At 41.4% G+C, this 21823-nt stretch overlaps 1 protein-coding gene across 5 annotated transcripts in view; it reads right to left on the bottom strand.

Annotated features, from left to right (window-relative positions):
- Positions 1-19873: 19873 nt before the first annotated feature.
- The window catches only part of septin9b (septin 9b), a 70725-nt gene continuing 68775 nt past the window's right edge, over positions 19874-21823 (bottom strand). For all 5 annotated transcript variants that reach the window (XM_058091574.2, XM_058091572.2, XM_058091573.2 and 2 more), the window contains 2 exons: positions 21393-21444; positions 19874-21223 (listed from right to left, as the gene is read on the bottom strand). In XM_058091574.2, coding sequence (XP_057947557.2) covers positions 21007-21223; positions 21393-21444 — 269 coding nt within the window. In that variant the 3' untranslated portion in view covers positions 19874-21006. The remainder of the gene's footprint in view (positions 21224-21392; positions 21445-21823) is intronic.

The raw sequence follows: 21823 nt of genomic DNA, 5'->3' as shown, positions 1-21823 counted from the left end.
CATTTCTTTGTATTATGTTTTGTTTTCTGTATGTAAAACTATAGTAATTCTCTGTAAAATGTGCTTTGTGTTCATATTTTTGGGTGTCTGGAATGTATTGATTGGATTTGCATTTACATTATATTTCAATTTTCGTCAGACCTGTTGAAACGGATTAAAGATGAAAACTGAGGTTTCATTGTACTGGTTTAAAAACATAAAATATAACCTTTCCAAAAAATCAAACATACTAAAACAAGGCAAAAAATGTATATTCAAACATGTCCTTATATACTGTAGTACTGTATATATGGGTTTCTAAATATAGCAGGTAGAAATGGTGTGCATGTGAGCATATTCTAATAGCTACACTTTCAAAAGTTCAATGCAATGCTGGATCAGCACTTGACCTCAAGGGTCAGCTTTACCGTTTATCCTTACCTCCATTTAACTTGGCCTTTGCTCTCATTTCCTCCTCTTGACTCATCCAAGCCTCTCATCTCCTCTTTTCATCAGTGAAGTTGAACACAGGACTCCCCTGCACATTGACCAGGAGATAAAATAAGTGCCAATTCAGAAAATATACCTGCTATCAGTTTTATTTAAGGTGGAGTGATGGAGAACATCTGTGTAGTTCTACAAAGAAAATGTACCATAATGTGTAGGACGTTTTCTTAATTGAACTATGAATATGGGTGTATAGAGTTCAATGATGTACAATTATCAGCTGAAAGGAGCAGAATCAGAAATGCATGGAAGAATAAGCTGCTAGGAAAGAGGAAAAAAAGGATTTATTAAAATAGTTTGATGACTGAGCAATGTAAGCACGGAGTGTTGCTTTGCAAGATATTATGGTAAGTACCCTATGTATTGCAGATACGACATGAAACAGCAGTAAAACAGTTGTCAGTGAACATTTGCCAGCTAAAAAACGTTCTGGCTTAACATATGCAGTCATTAAAGAACATTGCTTTCAGGCAGTGATGTGAACACACCTTATTATATAATCAAGAGCACATTCTTTCAGAGAAAAGCCTTTTTAAAGTCATATAGCTTGCATTATGTTAAATATCAGTGTAATTGTATGACTTTTTGAGCTTTTTTTGTTCCACAAAGCCAGAAATATGAAGAAAAAATACATTTTATAGAGAATGATTACAGTGTTATCGTCCGACAACAATGTGAAACAATGCATGAATTGGATAGATTAATATGTAATATAACCTTCGGCCATCTCTGTGTGGAATTTGCATGTTCTCCCCGTGCATGTGTGGGTTTTCTCCGGGTACTCCGGTTTCCTCCCACATTCCAAAAACATGCTAGGTTAATTGGTGACTCCAAATTGTCTCCAAAAGGTATGAATGTGAGTGTGAATGGTTGTTTGTCTATATGTGCCCTGTGATTGGCTGGCCACCAGTTCAGGGGTCAGGGGGTACCCCACCTCTCGCCCGAAGACAGCTGGGATAGGCTCCAGCACCCCTGCGACCCTCGTGAGGATAAGCGGTAGAAAATGAATGAATGAATAATTACTTTCATGACGTCATAAATTAACTGTTTTCCTAGTTAATCCACAATTAATCCTGTGATTATTTTTCTGTTCCATTTACCTTTAAGATTATATTTCACATTGTAATAAAAATTATTAAAACCAACGTGGGGCTGCACAGGGATGCACGGAGGCCTCACAGCTAGGAGACCCGAGTTCAAGTCCACCCTCGGCCATCTCTGTGTGGAGTTTGCATGTTCTCCCCGTGCATGTGTGGGTTTTTTCCAGGTACTCCGGTTTCCTCCCACATTCCAAAAACATGCTAGGTTAATTGGCAACTCCAAATTGTCCATAGGTATGAATGTGAGTGTGAATGGTTGTTTGTCTATATGTGCCCTGTGATTGGCTGGCCACCAGTCCAGGGTGTACCCCGCCTCTCGCCCAAGACAGCTGGGGTAGGCTCCAGCACCCCCTGCGACCCTTGTGAGGATAAGCGGTAGAAAATGAATGAATATGTAATATAATTTTTACTCATGTAGGCAAATTTTTTTTTGTGTAATTTTGCATTGAAAGCCAAATAAAAAAATATAAAAAATGGAAGACTGACTGTACTGTATTGATATATAAATCAATTCCATATGGAAATCCGAAGCTTTTTTAGCCACAAATGCTGTACAACCTAACCACTGTTGGACATGTCATATCAATACGTGTCTGTAGACTAATATTGATTTGGATTGACTACCGTTGAGGTAAATCACTGATCTATGAATGGTAAGACCAGATAGCTGTCATACCTAGTCCTACCCAGTCAGACTAGTCCTGGAGCTTGAACTGATGCAGCCTACTCAAATTAGAGGCATATCGTGTTGTAAGACAATGTGAACAGTCCAGTCGTGATCGCTTCAATGCCCTGAGAATGACACAGAATATGCTGTTAATAAAAATAAAAAACATTAACCATGTCATATTTATATTTATTTGTTGGGTAAATGTAGTTTTAAAAAGTAGCGGGAACATTCCATAACCCATTCTAAAATGTACTATAATATGCTCCATCCGTTTCAATTAAGATGCCTATATTATGGCATCAATTCAAAAAGAGATAAGAGTTATCGCTTCCAATTAAAATCCACAACAATCCTGTCTTTAAAGAAGTGATTTTCTTCTGAAGAAAAATGATTTTTTTCAGGGAGCATTAATTAAGAAGAAAAGGGGGAAGTGTGAGTGTATGGAGATGTTAGGATGTCATTTGCATAGCTTGATGACAGGGATGGAAATCACCACCATACATACAGAGACTATACACACTTTCATTCATATTAATATATTGTCGAGGCCATCAACACACGCACAACACATCAAAACGAGATGTGCAATGGGGGAAAAAAAAACATCTTATCAGACAATCCAAGTGCTGCTGCTATGAACCATGGAGAATGTGCTCATATTGAATAAAGTTCATCGAGTTTAGATCCGCCGTAAGCTGGCTGATGCAGGCATTTGATGAAAAAAGCTTAACAGAAATGTCACTGACGTCCTGCCGGAGAGATTGTGAGACCCCCCGTTGTAAAAACATGTACTTTGTAAGGCTTAGTGCAAGGTTGTGTGCTCTCTCATGTGAGAGTGCAAACAACACACAGATGGGATTTGTTCATGTTGTCCTTAGAGGGTTAGCAAGGTAAAGGTAGCTCATATTACCTTTCTCTTCAAGCCCCTTGAAGATCGGTTCAATGTTTCCATGCAGCCTCCCCGAATAGAAAGAATGGGAGAGTGGAAGGACAAAGAGATTAAAGACACCAATAAAATATTGAAATGCAATGTACAGTAAATGTAAGGGACATTTGTAAATGATGCACATTTACCACAAATATCAGCTATTTGACATCAAATCAGGTTCTATATATGTGGTACAAATTGTGTAGCTTCAATCTATCACAGTTTTTCAGAAACTTTTCAATTAATAAATAATGCTGTTTCATGGCCAGGTATGCATTTCAGGGTGTACAACGCCTCTATCCCTATGTCTGCTGGGATAGGCGGCAGAGATGATGGATGGTATGATGTTTCATGGTTGAACACGGCCAATTATTTGTCAAAAAATATGCATATTTAAGCTAATTTGACATTTTTGGGGCCGAAACTAAGCATCACCATCATACAGTATGTAGTCTTCTACACCAGTCACAAGGTTTCAATAATGTTGGAGTTGGGGTTACGTTACTGGAACGACCTGTTGGTGTTGATGTTCTAAATTCTGATGTTTGTGAACACACCTCACTGTGAATGTTATTGGTAGATTACAGGCTGGAGCCTATCCCAGCTGTCTTCGGGCAAGAGGCGGGGTACACCCTGGACTGGTCGCCAGCCAATCACAGGGCACATATAGACAAACAACCATTCACACTCACATTCATACCTATGGACAATTTGGAGTCGCCAATTAACCTAGCATGTTTTTGGAATGTGGGAGGAAACCGGAGTACCCGGAGAAAACCCACGCATGCACGGGGAGAACATGCAAACTCCACACAGAAATGGCCAAGGGTGGAATTGAACCCTGTGAGGTCTGCGCGCTAACCAGCCCGCTCAATTAGCAACGACAGGAAATTAAAAAATAAAAACAAAAAAAAGAACAAGTAACAAGAACAATATCCTATGTTCTATTATGATGTCTATATAGAGTGTAAAGGTGACTATAGGGGTGTTATTTAATTCCTATAGGACTCTAATAGTGTTAAAAATCACATTTAGAAGGTTGTAAAAATGTTTTCTATGGTGCGAATACAAAAATATTCCACTTCTGAATAAGGAATACTTCTTTGTGGTATTCACTTATGTTTGGGTCTGGAACCAATGAACCACAATAAAGGAGGGATGACTACATATCGGTAATAAAGCCAAAAACTTTATACCAAGGTCACCGTATTGACCAAAATATAAAAAGGTATTTGTCTACAGCAGGCTTGTCCAAACTTTTGACACTAAAATTTAAAAAATCTGAGGATGCGCATTGATATTGTTTGCAGGGCTTCCATAGCAAGGATGTCTTGTACCATAAATACATCAAATACGTGATATGAATGCTCAAATCAACTATGACACTCACACATTTCAAATTGTTCAATGTCTTTTTCACCTTTGTGGGTATAAAAGGAGATACTTTATGTACGCATGCACACAGTAAGTGTCTGCATGTGTGCAGTGTCAAGCTGAGCCAGCCCCTAATACACAATACAGTGCAGCGTGAGATGAGCTGACCAGCCAACAATGCTACAATCAGTGACACTCTGTAATGGGATAAGTGGTGGGTTGCAAATGTGTCAACTGGAGTGTGAACACCATGTTAATATGCAAATGAAGAGGAGAGCCTATCAGCTTGACGCGCATGCCCCGTGTATTGCACCGCAGCCTGACACAATGGCACAAGGCCTGTCAGATGTGGCCATGTGGTAGGCTGTAAATTATAGTTTATTGCGTATTGATTCTAACCTCGGGAGATTAAATCGTTATATCTTCCTACTGTAAGCAAAGTGGGGAAAAAAAATTACTGGATACACACTGAACTGCATTTCATGATGGCATTTTAATGCCCCACGTTCATTTAAGCAACATAAACACGATACAAAATGAGATAAATAATATACTCCACTTACATAACAATAGGAGTCGGACCTCGTTGCACATCTGATAATTTGGGTCTTTAGCTCATTGGACTGTTGTACCTAATAAAGTGGCCATTGAGTGTAGAAGTGTGATTGCACCGTCAATGAAGCTGCAGGATTGTTAGTCCAAGTGCGTCTGAGCACCATCTCTTGCCTTGAGCACACTTCCATGTCACGTGAGAGTAAAAACCTTGCCCTTGTACGCTTACTGTATAATAGGAAGGCCAAGTGATTGAACTGAATAGATATTTCTATAGGACCGTGAGGGGGGGGGGTAAAATCACTAGAAATATGAGCAACTATTTGTAAGATTAGACTCAATGATCACAATATCTGCTCCCAAATGGCGGTTGTCAGTCAACCAGCAAATACTAATACAAACACCGTCTCTTTCGCCTTCCTCTGCTGTTATTTATCTTTCATTTTTGCGCCTTTACAGCTGGGGAGTTTGTTTCTCATTTCTGAGCATAAACAAGTGAGAAAAGGCAGGTGCCACTGAGCAGAGTGGAGTATTCGCCAAATGCCAAAATGGAAAGAAAAGAAAATGAAAATGACCTGTGGCAGGAACCAAATGACGGCACAATGTGCCTCCAGCTCGTTAGAATAAAAGTCCAAAGGAAAAAAAATGCATTTTTCTTTGTCCCTTCAGCTATGCCTTCTCCCCCCACCACCCCACTCACCCCCCCCCCCCTTAATTTTCCTGAGGACTGAGGTGCCTGCCTGCCTGGCACATGACATTGATTTCCATCAGAGCTTGGAAAATAACCTCGCGGCTGTTGCCAGGGTAACTCGCATCTACCTTTTTGCATTTTTGCATATTGCCTCAGTCTCTTCCCCCCCACCCCACACACACATCCATAGCTCACAGAGCAGCGGGATGACAAATGCTCTCAGGTTGAGCGGGGGGTGGGGAGGTGTGTGTGTGAGATGGGTGGAGAGAGGCACTGCAACGGTCGGGTGGGTGTCGAGAGATGGATGGCTATGCCAGGCAAGAGCAAGCAGGGCCATAGAAACCGTGGCATGTACAGTGAGTGTGTATGCCATGGGGGGAGGGTTACTGATGGCTCTCCATTGGAGGCCAGCAGGGGCAGGCCGGAGGGGGAGGGGGATAACAATAAAACTCTAAAGCATTGACACCAATGGACTCCTGCCTCCTAATTAACATCAGGATGAACAAACAGACAGAGAGCAAGAGAGGGGGGGCAGCGAGGAGACGATCAGACAGGATCACATGATCTCTCTTCACACTTGCTTATGTCCCATGTGACTGAGAAATCCGGACAGAGATGCAAATAGATCAATGTTACTTTCTTTTCAGTACATCACACATTTACAATTAATACAATCCTTTCTCCGACTGCTAAATTTCTCTTGGAAGATGAATACGTATCGAAAATAACCCACCATGGGGCTGGAGCTTATCCCAGCTGTCTTCAGGCGAGAGGCGCGTTACACCCTGGACTGGTCGCCAGCCAATCACAGGGCACATATAGACAAACAACCATTCACACTCACATTCATACCTATGGACAATTTGGAGTCGCCAATTAACCTAGCATGTTTTTGGAATGTGGGAGGAAACCGGAGTACCCGGAGAAAACCTACGCATGCACGGGGAGAACATGCAAACTCCACACAGAGATGGCCGAGGGTGGAATCGAACCCTGGTCTCCTAGCTGTGAGGTCTGCGCGCTAACCACTCGACCGCCGTGCCACCTCTATAAAATTTATTTTTGTTAATATTTTGGGTGTTACATTATTTTCTATGGGAAAATTACCTTAGTTTTTCATTCATTCATCCATCCATTTTCTATCACTTATCCTCACTAGGGTCGCAGGCGTGCTGGAGCCTATCCCAGCTGTCTTCGGGCTAGAGCTGGGGTACACCCTGGACTGGTCGCCAGCCAATCAGAGGGCACATATAGACAAACAACCATTCACACTCACATTCATACCTATGGACAATTTGGAGTCGCCAATTAACCTAGCATGTTTTTGGAATGTGGGAGGAAACCGGAGTACCCGCAGAAAACCAACGCATGCACGGGGAGAACGTGCAAACTCCACACAGAGACGGCCGAGGGGGCCTTGGTTTTTGTATTAAAAAAAAGAATTCATGAAGAAAATATAATATAATTAAGGACAGCCTATATCATATGTGGCGCACCATACGGCGCACCGGATTATAAGGTGCAGTCTCAATTACAGGGTCTATGCATTCTTATGCAGGTGCTTTGTCTTAGACCAAGAGCTACATGGGAATCTTTGTTGTCTAAAATAAGGGCTTTTAAAGCGTGCATGAGGTGCTACTGAATTATCGGAGTGTGTCATGAGAAATGCTGGTGCACAGACAAAGGGAAGGAAGGTGTATGAGATATTTCGATCTGCCTTCAGCATTCCATCACCGACATTCAGCACATGACTTCTCTTCCACATCCCTGTATCAACACTCAAGTTAAAGTGCAGTCAGGGAGAAAATGAATTTCTTATTACCCGATTATATTATTAGGTCTCGCTTGGGGTGTCGGTTGAATATTCCACATCAGCATTTCATCAAACACATGCATGGCATGCTCATAGGCGAGTGGGGTGTAAAAGTTGGGGCTGTGGGTTATGGCAGGCCAGGCCAGAGATGGAAGCCTGAATTGAAGGCTGTAATTGCCTGAGACGTGCCTTCCCATCTTGACGAATAAAGGCTGGCGCTGGCAATATGCTGACAGAAAGCAATTTACACCAACGCTATTCCCCTTCCGCCACCCACTGGACACACACACATACACACAAGCAGATCCACTGCACACACACTTAAGCATGATTCCTGCTTCTCCAATCATCACAGCTGCCTGATGGTGAAATTTAGAAGCCAACAAAATGAAGGCGACATTACAGAGGCAACATGGAAGGGATTTTAAAGATGGATAGACCTTTCAGGTGTACATCAATCTCATGTTGTATATCCCTAGCTCTGATCCGCCTTGAAGGGGCGACAGCAAACAAAATTGATCATTACAAAATTCCTGAAGTCCAGAAATCCAACCTCATGAGGTCTCGGTCTTTTTTCCTCGAGGGCAATGCCATTACTTCGCTTTTTTTCCCTAGGACTCTCCTGCAACACATCTACACACAGTGACTAAGATGCAAGTAAAGGGCACATTTGCATAACTTCCATAAGGTAGAAAATCTGATCATATAAATGTAAATAAGGTGAGCTTAGCGTATATTTTCCTTGAGAAAACAACAAATTGATAACATATGAGCAAGAAGGTGCGAGTCAGGAGATGCGAATGGTACTGAGAGGTCTCTCCGAGGAGCTTGTGGATCAGTGTATATGCATTAGTGTCAGCTCTGTTAATGCTGTGAATAAACAGCAGGGGGCAGTGCACTAGTTACCGGTTCCAGTCGGACCTTGGTTTTTGGCACTGACCAGTTCCAAAAGGTCCAACGAAAACCATAACAAATGTGCTTGCTGTTGAATTTTTAGTTGAAGTGAGTGAGTACCGTATTTTCCGGACTATAAGTCACACTTTTTTTATAGGTTGGCTGTTCCTGCGACTTATACTCCAGAGCGACTTATAAATGAAAACTGTTTATGTTACATAAACACTGGACACCTTTTCTGTTCATGTTTATTTTTTGTGTAGATGAATAACCATTGTGTTAGCATATCTTACACCTACTATTCAGCCTGTTCTCTATTCTTTTATTATTGTTAGAACTTGCCTTCCAAGAGGACGTAATGTCTGTTTTGGTCAAGTAGTTTATAAAATAAATTACCCGCAAAAAATGCGACTTATACTCCAGTGCGACTTATGTATGTTTTTTTCTACCTTTCTACATAAGTCGCACAGGAGTATAAGTCGCATTTTTTGCGGGTAATTTATTTTATAAACTACTTGACCAAAACAGACATTACGTCCTCTTGGAAGGCAAGTTCTAACAATAATAAAAGAATAGAGAACAGGCTGAATAGGTGTAAGATATGCTAACACAATGGTTATTCAGCTACACAAAAAATAAACACGAACAGAAAAGGTGTCCAGTGTTTATGTAACATAAATATTTTTTTCATTTATAAGTCACTGGAACAGCCAACCTATGAAAAAAAGTGTGACTTATAGTCCGGAAAATACGGTATGCATTTTAGGCATTGTGCGACTTATACTCCGGAGCGACTTATAGTCCAGAAAATACAGTATTTAGCTCTAACTAAGTTTGTAACGGACTAGAATGAATCAGCATCACCGTGGCTCCTCCATCCCATCTTCAGTAAAGATAAGTCATGGTAAATGTTCATCAATTTAATTTGTCCTTTGGTTAGCTTTGTTTGTGCATGTCATACTATGATTATCCTCTCTGAAATGTGTTTTGTGTTAATATATTTGGGTGTCTAGAACAGACTCAGTGGCGCTTTGGTTAGCGTCATTATTTCCTTCCAGTAGGTCCAACATTAACTATACCAATTTTTTTTTCATAACAGCATCTTCCTGTTTTGACATGAGTTATTTCTTGAATTCAATCGTGTTTATGTCCTCAATAACCCACAGAGGAACCCTCAAATGTTGGCAAAGAAGACGAGAAACACTACTGAATGTGAAAACAATATAACGAACCAGGAAAATGGTGTCTCCACATTGTCTATGGGAAGAATCACGTCTTCATTGAAGGTAAAAGTAACCTTAAATGTTCATTTATCCCTTTCATTTATCTGCTGTTAGAATTACTTATGCATGTGTAATTATAAAATTGTGTCAACCACTGATGACATTATAGACAGGCAGTGTAGCTGACTTCCAGTTCCGGTGGCCATTGTGTTAGCAAGCTGAACTTCTTTGTTAGAAGCAAAGGACATAGTTGGATTCATGCAGTATATTAATAACACAACATATTGAATGTGCTGTAGTGAATTTCTATGGCAGATTAATAAAGTATCTATTTATCCATCCATGCATAGCATCTATCACAAATATATGCTAACCGAGGTTTCATTCATTCATTCATTTTCTACCGCTTTTTCCTCACAAGGGGATGCTGGAACCTATCCCAGCTGTCTTCGGGCCAGAGGCGGGGTACACCCTGGAGATTGGAGAGGACCATCTAAGCTTTCACACTCACATTCATACCTATGGACAATTTGGAGTCGCCAATTAACCTAGCATGTTTTTGGAATGTGGGAGGAAACCCAAGTACCCGGAGAAAACCCACGCATGCACGGGGAGAACATGCATACTCCACACAGAGATGGCCGAGGGTGGAATTGAACCCTGGTCTCCTAGCTGTGAGGTCTGCGCGCTAACCACTTGACCGCTGTGCCGCCCTAACCGAGGTTTCACTGTATATTATTTCTTTTGGGAGAGGTTGATTCAGTTTTTTTGTCTGACCTTTTGGAATTACTGATGAAAAGTGTATCATTTATTTCCAGGAAGCTTTGCAACATTGTTACAACAAAGAAATAATGAAGCAAACTTCCTCTTTGTGCTATGTTTACAATATTATGTTGAATGTTTGTGTCTCTCAGATACATTCCAATCTCCTTTGACAGGATAAAAACAGACTAGAAAAAAAAAGTGTGTACAATTTTGACATTGTGTGAGAAAATTAGCAGATGACGTGAGATGTCTTTTGCATATAATGAGAACTGCCACTGAGAAGTTTCTTTTTTTTTTTTTTGTTCATAGCGTGACTAAACAAAGATGCAGAGCTCAATGAAGGCTTCTTTACTCCTTCACTCCAACTAATGGAGCGCATTTGGCTGCGAGGCGCACAAGGCTTCCAGAATGAATGCGATTGTGACAGAGGAAAGTTCATGGCTGGGAAAATACAAGACAAGCATTCTATTAGCTCGCTCCAGGACATGCTGAGCTACCTACGGAGAAAATGAAAGGACAATCTTTTGAGCTGCATGCGTACTGCGGCCTCAGATTACATTATTTTCCTTCCGTATTGTGGATGTGAATTTAATCTTTTTATTTGTGGCCAAACAAACGTCCAAATGATTATGCCAGTGTCTCAACATATGAGCACAACATCAAATGGAAGCCACGGAGGGATAACAATCAGATCCAAGGGTACACTTTAATGTTTCTACAGAAGAAGAAAATGTGATTCGCGGTATCATGACCTCCAAGGAGGCTTCATCACAGAGTGGCTGTGAGGATGCCAACTTGCTCAATGGCGCATGAAACTGCCTCTTTTTATTGGCATGGCATTCAATCAGTTCCTCTTGGGTGTGTGTCCTTGGCTTTGTGGCTGGGAGGGGGTGAAGAGGGGGTTTGACCCATTACGGCGGTCCTGCACCTGCCCATGTCTTACCAGCCAATCCCTTTTAATGTCTCTCCATTCTCGCTTCCATTCCTGCATAAATACAATCAAGAAAAATCTGAACTACTCACTCTCTTCCTCCGCTGCCTCTGATTGATTATGCAGAACAAGCGCTGCTCCATCTTCCTATTCCCTCCCTGCGCCGGAGCTGGCTCAGTGCCCACAGATCCTCCCCCTTATCCTTCATACGCCAACCTCCTGACCTCAGAGGGTGTCCACCTATCTATACATCACACCGGTGCGCCTCTGCAGGGGGGGGACAAACAGCAAGAACATGTAAAAAACAAATGGTAGTATAATGATAACCTTTAGTAAACTAGTACACAAAGAAGAAAGATGACATCGTTATAGCAACAATGTACTGTACACACACTTCAGGTAATGACTGGGAAATACACTGCCCGCCCATAAATAATGTCAGCACCGGGATTTAACTAAGCCGGAAGATACTAGCCATCCATTGGCTGATCGCAACCAAGAATAATGCTTTGGGTTATTTTTGTAATCAAAACCTAAACAGTGAACAGCTTCTTTCTTTCAATGACAACCACGCCTGAAGGCATTTCCTGTTGTTGTGTACACAATCTTTTACTTATTCAAACATGCAGAATCCCTCGCTTGGAAATATATTCATAAATCATAGTTAAAAATGACCTTTTATTACATGGTCATATAATTTGCATACATAAGCAAATGTTGTGTATTTTTTGCCTTTATTATGTATTTTCAAGGCTGCACGAGGCTGAGTGATTAGCGCATAGGCCTCACAGCTAGGAGACCAGAGTTCAATTCCACCCTCGGGAATCTCTGTGTGGAGTTTGCATGTTCTCCCCGTGCATGCGTGGGTTTTCTCCGGGTACTCCAGTTTCCTCCCACATTCCAAAAACATGCTAGGTTAATTGGCGACTCCAAATTGTCCATAGGTATGAATGTGAGTGTGAATGGTCTATATGTGCCCTGTGATTGGCTGGCCACCAGTCCAGGGTGTACCCCGCCTCTTGCCCAAAGACAGCTGAGATAGGCTCCAGCACCCCCGCAACCCTTGTGAGGATAAGCGGTAGAAAATGAATGAATGAATGAAGTATTTTCAAGCACAAAAGTGGCAACATGAAATAAAATAAGGCAAAATAAGGTAAAAAAATTAAAATAAGGCATTCAGAAGACACATTCAAAGACTTTGTGATGATATGTAGCATTCTACCTGGTCGCTAGGTGTCAATAATATTACTCTAATGTTCGCTGAGACACACCAGACTTGACCGCCAGAACAACTCTGAACCCTTGTCATTACTTCCTGTCCGCCCTCTGCTCAGCTCCCCTCGAGAACTCATTTGCAGCAACACACACAAGCATGAGTTTTATTTATGTCTTTAATGGCTTATTTTGTCTTATTATGGCAACTATTATTGTGTAACGGTGACTATAGGGGTGTTATTCCATGTCTACCGGACTCTAATAATATTAAAAAACATATTGAGAAGGTCAGAAACAGGTTTTCCTATGCTTTAACCATGAAAATATTCCATTTATAAAGAAGGAATCCTGTTTGGTAAAAACTCACTTAGCACAGTCTGGTGTGGGACCAATTGAACGTGATAAACAAGGGATTACTGTATTCAAGAAATATACAGGTATGTACGTTTTGAAAGCAGGAGCTTTCAAAGTGGAACTCTCCCATCCTGTTTACTCTCTCAACTCCAGTTGCTCGATACTGGCTTTCTTAGCGATATCCGATTTGCCGATATTGTAAAGCCAGGTGCCGCAAAGCTTTTTCTGGGGGCCTAAAACTATCGGATGCACTGACCGACATCCATCCTTATCCTCACTAGGGTCGCTGAAGCCTATCCCAGCTGTCTTCGGGCGAGAGGTGGGGTACACCCTGGACTGGTCGCCAGCCAATCACAGGGCACATATAGAATTTGGAGTCGCCAATTAACCTAGCATGTTTTGGGAATGTGGGAGGAAACCGGAGTACCCGGAGAAAACCCATGCATGCACAGGGAGAACATGGAAACTCCACACAAGCAGAGAAGCCACATCCACTCATGCTCTCCATCAGTGTGAGGCTTAAGTGATGCGCCTGTCATTCAGCACCATTAAACCACTTGAAAACAGTCCCTAGATAGCCCTATTGTTTGTGCTGTTTGTGCTCCCCTCGGCAACACTAAACCATCGCTCTATCAACACTCACTCCTACTAAACAAGCTCCGCCTCCCTGGAGTGCTACCCACCTCCACTGGTCACTTCAATGAAATATGCAGCCCTGTTTTAATCAAGATGCATTTGCATGCAAATGGAAATGAGAGGCAGCAGGTCGGTCACACACACACACACCCTGAGAGCTGGCAGCACCCTGTTTCGGAGCAGCGAGAAGGTAGGAAGAAGGTGAAGGAGGAGGAAAGGGAGATGTGGGAGGTTTGATTGGGGGCACAGGGAGGAGATGATGAACTTGGAGGGGCGGGAACGTTGCTGGGAACAACAAAAGTCCAAATTAGGGTAAGGAGGAGATGAATATGGAGAATTAGCATACAGAGAACAGCAAAGAGTGACGCCATAGGGAGAGTCAGTCGGGTTTGATCAAGGGTAAAATGGGCAAGAAGATTAGAAACCTGATTTACTGTGTATACACGAGGACTGTACACCTCACCGTTATGCCTGCAGGAAGTCAAAACACGGTCATGGTTTTATTTGTTTCAGACAAGTTACATTCAAGAACATCACTCTTACATTAGCACAATTTGACATGTCCAAAAAGGAGTAGGAAAAAGCAGAACTGATTTAACCTTGCCACTGTCTCAGCAATTACTAATAGTTTGTTTGCTTCAATACCACCATTTTCTAATAGGGAGATAATACAATAATGTGCAGAAATTAGGGACGTCCGATATTGGCTTTTTTTTGCCAAAAACCAATATGCCGATATTTTCCAACTCTCAATTTCGGATACCAATATTAGCAGATACCTATATGTGTAACATGACATATCTCATGAGGTGGAATGAACACATATGAACACATGTTTTTAACAAAAATGTGTTCATGATCGGGGAAAAACTCCAATACCGATATCAATTGGTAATGAATAATTATCAGTTATTATCAATTCATATATATATATATATATATATTCATTAACACATTCTCTATTCCACATGTCCTCACTAGGGTCACAGGGTTATGTTGGAGCCTATCCCAGTTTAATTAATTACAGTACATCTAACTTAATACTTAAAGGGGACCTATCATGCTTTTTCCACTTTTCTGACCTATAAGTGTAGTTTAAATGTTGTATTCTCGTGTTAAACGATAACAAAGTTTCAGATAATGAGGTTTGCGCATTTGGATGTGAGCCCTGAAAGACGTTTGAGATGGCTCAAAACGCTCGGGTTTGAAAAGGCGTGGTAAAACTGTTCCTTTGTGATGTCACAGAGGTGCGGACTTCCTTATATATATAAAATTTCTGCCCTCCCCCAAGGTCTGCTTCCCCAGACTTTTCCTAAGCACTGCACCACAGTTTACCTGCTAGCAATGCCTCGAAAGCGACCGCCACATTTGTTTACAATTCCTAAAGACGCCACCGTCGGGCACAAGCGGTTGAAGTTCCTGAGTAGCTGCTCTCTAGGAGTCCACAACTCAATACAATGAGCCGAAAAAGGAGCATAATAGATCCCTTTAATAAAAATAATACAATTAAAATTAGACAACATGGAATTTGTCCTCAGTTTGCAGTTATAACAGCTTGTTCAAGCAAGTCAGGGTTCTATGCATCCAGCTAAAAATGGCCAAAACACCCACACTTGTTACACTTGTTAATGTTAGCTTACCCTGATGCAGCAGAATTTTACTGCACTGTTTCCATGTTGGTCAAATGAGTTTCCTCCATAGGGTGGCTGGGCTCACTGTGAGATGACTCTCAGAGGTCAACAGGAAGAGCTGAGAATAGAGCTACTGCTCCTTCACATTAAGAGGAGCCAGTTGGGTGGCTTGGGCAGATGCCTCTCTGGAGAGATGCTCTGGGAATGCAGGCCTCGGCCACACTGGAGGCATTATATCTCAAACCTGGCCTGGGAACACCTTGGAGTACTCCTGATGGAAATGGAGGAGATGGACTTCCCTACTAAGACTGCTGAACACGCAACCCGGACGAGCAGAAAGAAACAAAATGGAATGTCTCAGTTTTGCTGCAGTGCTGTTTTCTTGCCATCCCCAGGCTTCTCTCAAATAAAATTTGTCTCACCGCATATATAATGAATGCCAGATGGTGAGGCAGCTTGGGTTTTTACCTTGTCGCCAAGTACTGCTCAACTTAACGTTCATTTTGCTTGTGGACGCAGGTGTGAGTCCCGGCCAGAGTGAAGTGAACATTACACACTATTCTCTTCATGGCAAGATGTGTTCAAATCTTGTATTTGCAGTATTTGAAAGTGGAAAAGCGACAAACCACGGTAGGTATGGGCAATGGTTTAATTTATTTATTCATTCATTTTCTACCGCTTATCCTCATGAGGGTCGCGGGGGATGCTGGAGCCTATCCCAGTTGTCTTCGGCCAAAGGCGGGGTACACCCTAGAGATTGGAGAGGACCATCTAAGCTTTTGGTTTTATTGCTTGTGAAAGGGCAGCCAGGGTGAAGATTGAAGTTTGCCAGGTCGACTGTAATGACGATGGGAGGCGAGGCCATTTGCTTACATGGGATTTTCACTTATTGTCTGTCCATTACCATCTAGATTTTATTGCTTCAAAATGCGAGGCTGTTTACTGGCCGCTCAGTGGAGTGTTTGTGGGGATCAAGCTTACGAAATGAAATGGACTTGTCACTTTTATTGAAGAACGATGCAATCCGTATTTTCTTCCATTTTCATCTCACATGATAGTAATAGTCAGATGTTCTAATAAAAATAAATACCTTCACCAAGTGTATGAAGCTGTAGGTGTACCCCCGCAGTCATTTTGCTGTAATAAAACAGTAAATCAGATACATACAGTCAGCAAGATTACGGTTGAGTATGTCGATCATTCATTCATCCATCCATTTTCTACTGCTTATCCTCACCAGGGTCGCGGGTATGCTGGAGCCTATCCTAGCTGTTTTCGGGCCAGATGCGGGGTACACCCTGGACTGGTGGCCAGCCAATCACAGGGCACATATAGACAAACAACCATTCACACTCACATTCATACCTATGGACAATTTGGAGTGGCCAATTAACCTAGCATGTTTTTGGAATGTGGGAGGAAACCGGAGTACCCGGAGAAAACCCACGCATGCACGAGGAGAACATGCATGGCCGAGGGTGGAATTGAACTCGGGTCTCCTAGCTGTGAGGTCCGCACGCTAACCACTCGACCACCGTGCAGCCCACACTTTAAAATATATATATGTATAGATATGTACATATGTATATACAGTAAAGTCTCGTTATATCGATATTGTCGGGAGTCGGAAAAAATATCGATATAACCGGACTGTCGATATATCCGATCCTGCGCCGAAGTGCATTAAAAGTGGGCAATAATGCACTCGACATTGTTCTATAGTACAGAACAATGTCGAGCAGCTTAAATCAATCTTTGCTTAAGGATTTCAATACCAAAAAAGAACACGGCAAACGGCTGCTTCCAGTCAACTTTATTTTTCACACTTCCACCACCAGAGCACAGCACACACACCGATTCCCGCACTTCCTGGTTCACAGGTCATGCTCAACCCGCCCCACATAGCTGGCCAAACACATGCCTGCAACAGAAGAACCAACGAACGCCAGCATGTACATATGAAAAACAGTGATTATTGCAAGCGATAAAAAGATATCTGAATACAACACAATTAAATACATGTATTTGTACGCTTGTGTCTTCGTTGGAATAGGTGTGTATGCTATGTCAGTTGGTTCTTCTGTTGCAGGCATGTGTTTGGCCAGCTATGTGGGGCGGGTTGAGCATGACCTGTGAACCAGGAAGTGCGGGAATCGGTGTGTGTGCTGCGCTATGGTGGTGGAAGTGTGAAAAATAAAGTTGACTGGAAGCAGCCGTTCGCCGTGTTCTTTTTTGGTATTGAAATCCTTAAGCAAAGATTGATTTAAGCTGCTTTTGTATCGATATAAGCAGACCAAATTGGCTGGCGGGAGATGAAAAGGGCATCGTAGTAACCAGATTATCATCATAACCGGGTATCGTACTAACGGAACTAATTATATCATAAAAGACTAGAAATTTGCCGGGAAATGAAAATAGTATCGTAATAAGCAGTAATTTGTTATAACCGATATCGATATAACGAGACTTTACTGTATATATATGTACATATATATATTTACATATACTATGTATGTATAAATATACATATATATATATACATATATGTATATATATACATAGATATATAACTCCACACAGAGATGGCTGAGAATAGGATTGAACTCAGGTCTCCTAGCTGTGAGGTCTGCGCGCTAACCACTCGACCGCCATGTAGCCCTGGTTTAATTTATTTACAGTTAAATTGATTTCACATTGCAATACCTATACGTTAATTCAAAAGCTTATTTAATCCTATACGCCCCATCCATTTACTATTACTAGGATTTCATTGTAAAGTATCAAACAGAACCCCCTCAAATGTCACCATCCATCCATCCGTCTTCTTATGCCACAAGTTATTGAAAATATACATAGCATGCATCTAAATTGACTTTCTGATCATGTGCCCCCCTTCTGGTTGTGTTTATAAAGACGAGTGTTGGTGCAGACAGCCCCCCTATCCAGATGGTGATCTGGATGAGTGTGCTGTATATCTACCAGGTCATTTGGTTGGTGGGCCGGTCTGGCAGTTCATTGGCTGTCTGATCAGGCAAAATCTGCCCGGTAATGACTGCACCGGTAAAGGTACACGGAGGCGTTTTTCAAAAGCGGTAGAAAAAGGAGGTGAGCCACCCTTTTCCATTTAGCATTCATCAGACAACTTACCTATTTGCAGCACTAGCATCTCTGCTCAAAAGAGAAAAATAACCAATCAGCAGTGACGCAGTATATCCAGTCGACACGTCATCACCTTCCTTGGAGACAAACAAGACTCCCGCAGTGACACGGCGCACACGTCGTCTGAGAGCGATAAACACATTTCCACATGCTGACAAATTTAAAAGCCTGTCACTTTTATCTGACTTAGAAGTATTCACGGCTAATGAATGCAGACCTCCCAGTGGCTCGCAGCACGCCAGCACATGTTGTGGATGTACGCCATCTAAAAGTCACAAACTATTTTTCAAGCTACTCAACAAGAGATAACTTCCTGTAACCTTTAAACCACCTTGGATGTCAAAATGGATATCAAACGCGATGCTGAAGAATATGCAGGCCTTTTAAAGCGAGCATCATCCATGAATGGTGAAATGTCTTACTGAGCATGAATTGAAAATGCTAAAAATGTGCTAACACCTAGCATGATAGCGCTAAATGCCAACTTAAGTTCATATTCATTCATTTTCTATCGCTTATCCTCACGAGGGTCACAGGCGTGCTTGAGCCTATCCCAGCATCATATTTTAAAAAATGCTAGTATGCTATTGTTAGCATGCCAAAATCTGGCATAATAGTGTCTACGAAAATGGCTAAAAATCCTACTATGCTAATGTTATCAAGCATGCTAACAAGTCACATACTAGTGCCAAATGTTTATATACAGTAAGTGTCAACCCACAAAAAAGGGTTAAAATGCTACTCTAATATTAGCATGTTAGCATTGCTAGCATACTAACACCTAGCATGATACAATATACTGGGAAGGCTAAATGTCCCTAACAAGAGATTTGACCACTAAATGTCCCTAACAAGAGATTTGACCAATCTTTTGTCAAGTTATATACAGAAATGCCAAAAATTGTCCTATCTCACAAAGAATCCTTTAAAAAATGTGTGGATCCAGACGCACATAAGCGCTCTAGCATACTACACACCTTGCAGTCCAACCTACCTGTTGGCAGTTTAATGTCCAAGCAGAAGCTGCAACTATTCTAAGTTTGATCAAACTTACATAAATCCAAACGTTACGTCATTTTTTAGCTCAAAACACCACCGCTGTATGACTTTTATCAAAACTGTCATACTAGCGTCCATAGAGCGATGGTCTATTTCCGGCTTATTCACTACTTCCTGGTTTGGCGCTCTAAGCATCATTGGAATTGTAGTTCTTTCAGCGTGAACATAATCGTCTGTACTGTACCGAAATATGAAGTCTATTTTGCAAGTGTTTTTACGTAATTACACATAATTTCTAGTAGTAGCTGCAACCTTGATCCTTATTTTAACTATTTAGTTTCAGTTAAAAAAAATTAGGAAAAATGCAACAGGCAAAAGCATCATGCTATAAAGGATAGAAAACATTTCAAAATGTACCTGAAATATAGAAAAAAACAATAGAAACAAGCACATTTAAACAATAAAAATATCCATCTTTATTCTTAGATATAGCATATGGAAGATAAAACCTTAATCTATGATACGGTCACAAATGACAATGAACTATACAACAATAAACAAAGTTAACTTCCTCTGGATGGGAATGAACTAAACTTTTGTGGTGATGTGATACTCTGTATGCAGGGGGATTATGGAAATGTTGCAAAAGAAGTCCCTTGAGGCTGTTTTATACAAAAACGTGGGGTTATTAAAGGGATGTTGAAGAAGTTTCTTTGCACACATTTCTAAGTGACAGCAAAAATCATGCAACTGAAACTAGTTTGCAACGTCAACATCTCACTTCTAATGTCGCTATTAGATGGGATTCGGGACAAACATAAACGTGCGCTTCACTATACCAGGTCCTAAAAGCATACCGGTTAACATCTGCATTTAAAAATTAGGGACATTTTTCAGAAAATAAGGGAAAACTACAGTATTTCAACTGGAGAGCGACGGCAACAACATGGCAGTGTTGACAGGAATGTCCTAAAGTGCAGCTTTTTCCAAACAGGGCGCTATTTTTCCGGCCACAAATCTCTTGAATTCAACAGTTACTGAAAGAATAACGTAACTAAACACACAAATATTCTTTATAATACAAAAAAAAAACACTTGCAGGCAAAAGAAATGGATACAGGGGCCACAGATTTCTTCACAATATGAATAAAAATACACAGGTAAATGAGCACTGTATAAAACACAAGGTGACTGGTGTAAGGTGTTATATAGTAAGAGACTCAAAGGGATTTTAAAAGCCTCACAGTGGGTTGGGTGGGGGGTGACAAAATGTTTCCAATACCATTCCTGCTCCACACTCTTCCTCCTTAAAAGGTTGCTAATCTAAATATCCAAAACAGAAATATGCAACAACACAAACCAGGCCAGTGGCAATAACCAGAGCTAATCTATTGTAAAAAAAATGCTGCCATAATGATGATTAAATGCCGTGTATGCTTCTTAACACTATCCTGTATGGACATTATCAAGGATTTGAATCAGAATTGTGGACGTAAAAAAGTGGTGTGTTGCTAACTGGAGCTGATCATGTAAACAAAATTCATGTGTGTGTGTGTGTGTGTATTGTGTCGTGCAGCTGGACTCTCTACATCTCATGGGTGAGAACTTCATGCTGGATGGCCACGCCATTGGCGTGCACGGGGACAGCCGCCTGTTCGGGCTGACCGTTGGCCTTTGGCTGAGCAGCAGGACGCTCGGGCGGGTGGGAGGTGAAATGAATATTGGACTCATTGAGGCGGCGCACACGGTACGTCTCGTAGTGGATGTTGCCTGTTATATCCTTGATGTTCTGCATGTGTGTCCTGAAAGATAGGAGGCATGTACAATCACACTAAAAACAGAACTAAAACATCAATCAATAATATCATTCTAATCATGAATTTCACTATTATGCCAATTCACTATTATTAAGTATATGGGAGGAAAAAAAGTTGTAATATTAACAACTGTTAATATAACAGTGTATCTAACCTGATGAGGAGGTCTCTGAGGTAAGCAAACTCGCAGTGTGCAATATTTTCCACTGCCAAAGAAAGGAGAGACATGTTGATTATTTAAATCACAGAAGAAAAACCTTTCTGAAACATTCAAATGGAACTCGACATGCACAGGCAAATAAAGCAAACCATTAAGCTACCACTACGGTGTATGACAGGGATCTCAAACACGCGGCCCGCGGACCAAATGTGGTCCGCAGGACACTAGTTTGAGGCCCCCGTCTTGATATGAAAGTTTAATGTTAGTGCGGCCCGCGCAAGTTTGATATGGATGCTGTATGGTATCATGTACCCAGAAAAAATTATTACGTTTGATTAATATTCATGTTAAAGGTTAAATAACTGTTAATAGTTATCCTCCCTGTCCGTGTGGAAGTGGTAGGTTTTTGGCTATTTAAGTTTAAA

This window comes from Doryrhamphus excisus, linkage group LG9 (assembly GCF_037039965.1).
Source record: "Doryrhamphus excisus strain RoL-2023G ecotype Guam linkage group LG9, RoL_Dexc_Guam_v1.1, whole genome shotgun sequence".
Taxonomy (NCBI): Eukaryota; Metazoa; Chordata; class Actinopteri; order Syngnathiformes; family Syngnathidae; genus Doryrhamphus; species Doryrhamphus excisus.
This window is presented reverse-complemented; position numbering and strand designations above follow the sequence as displayed.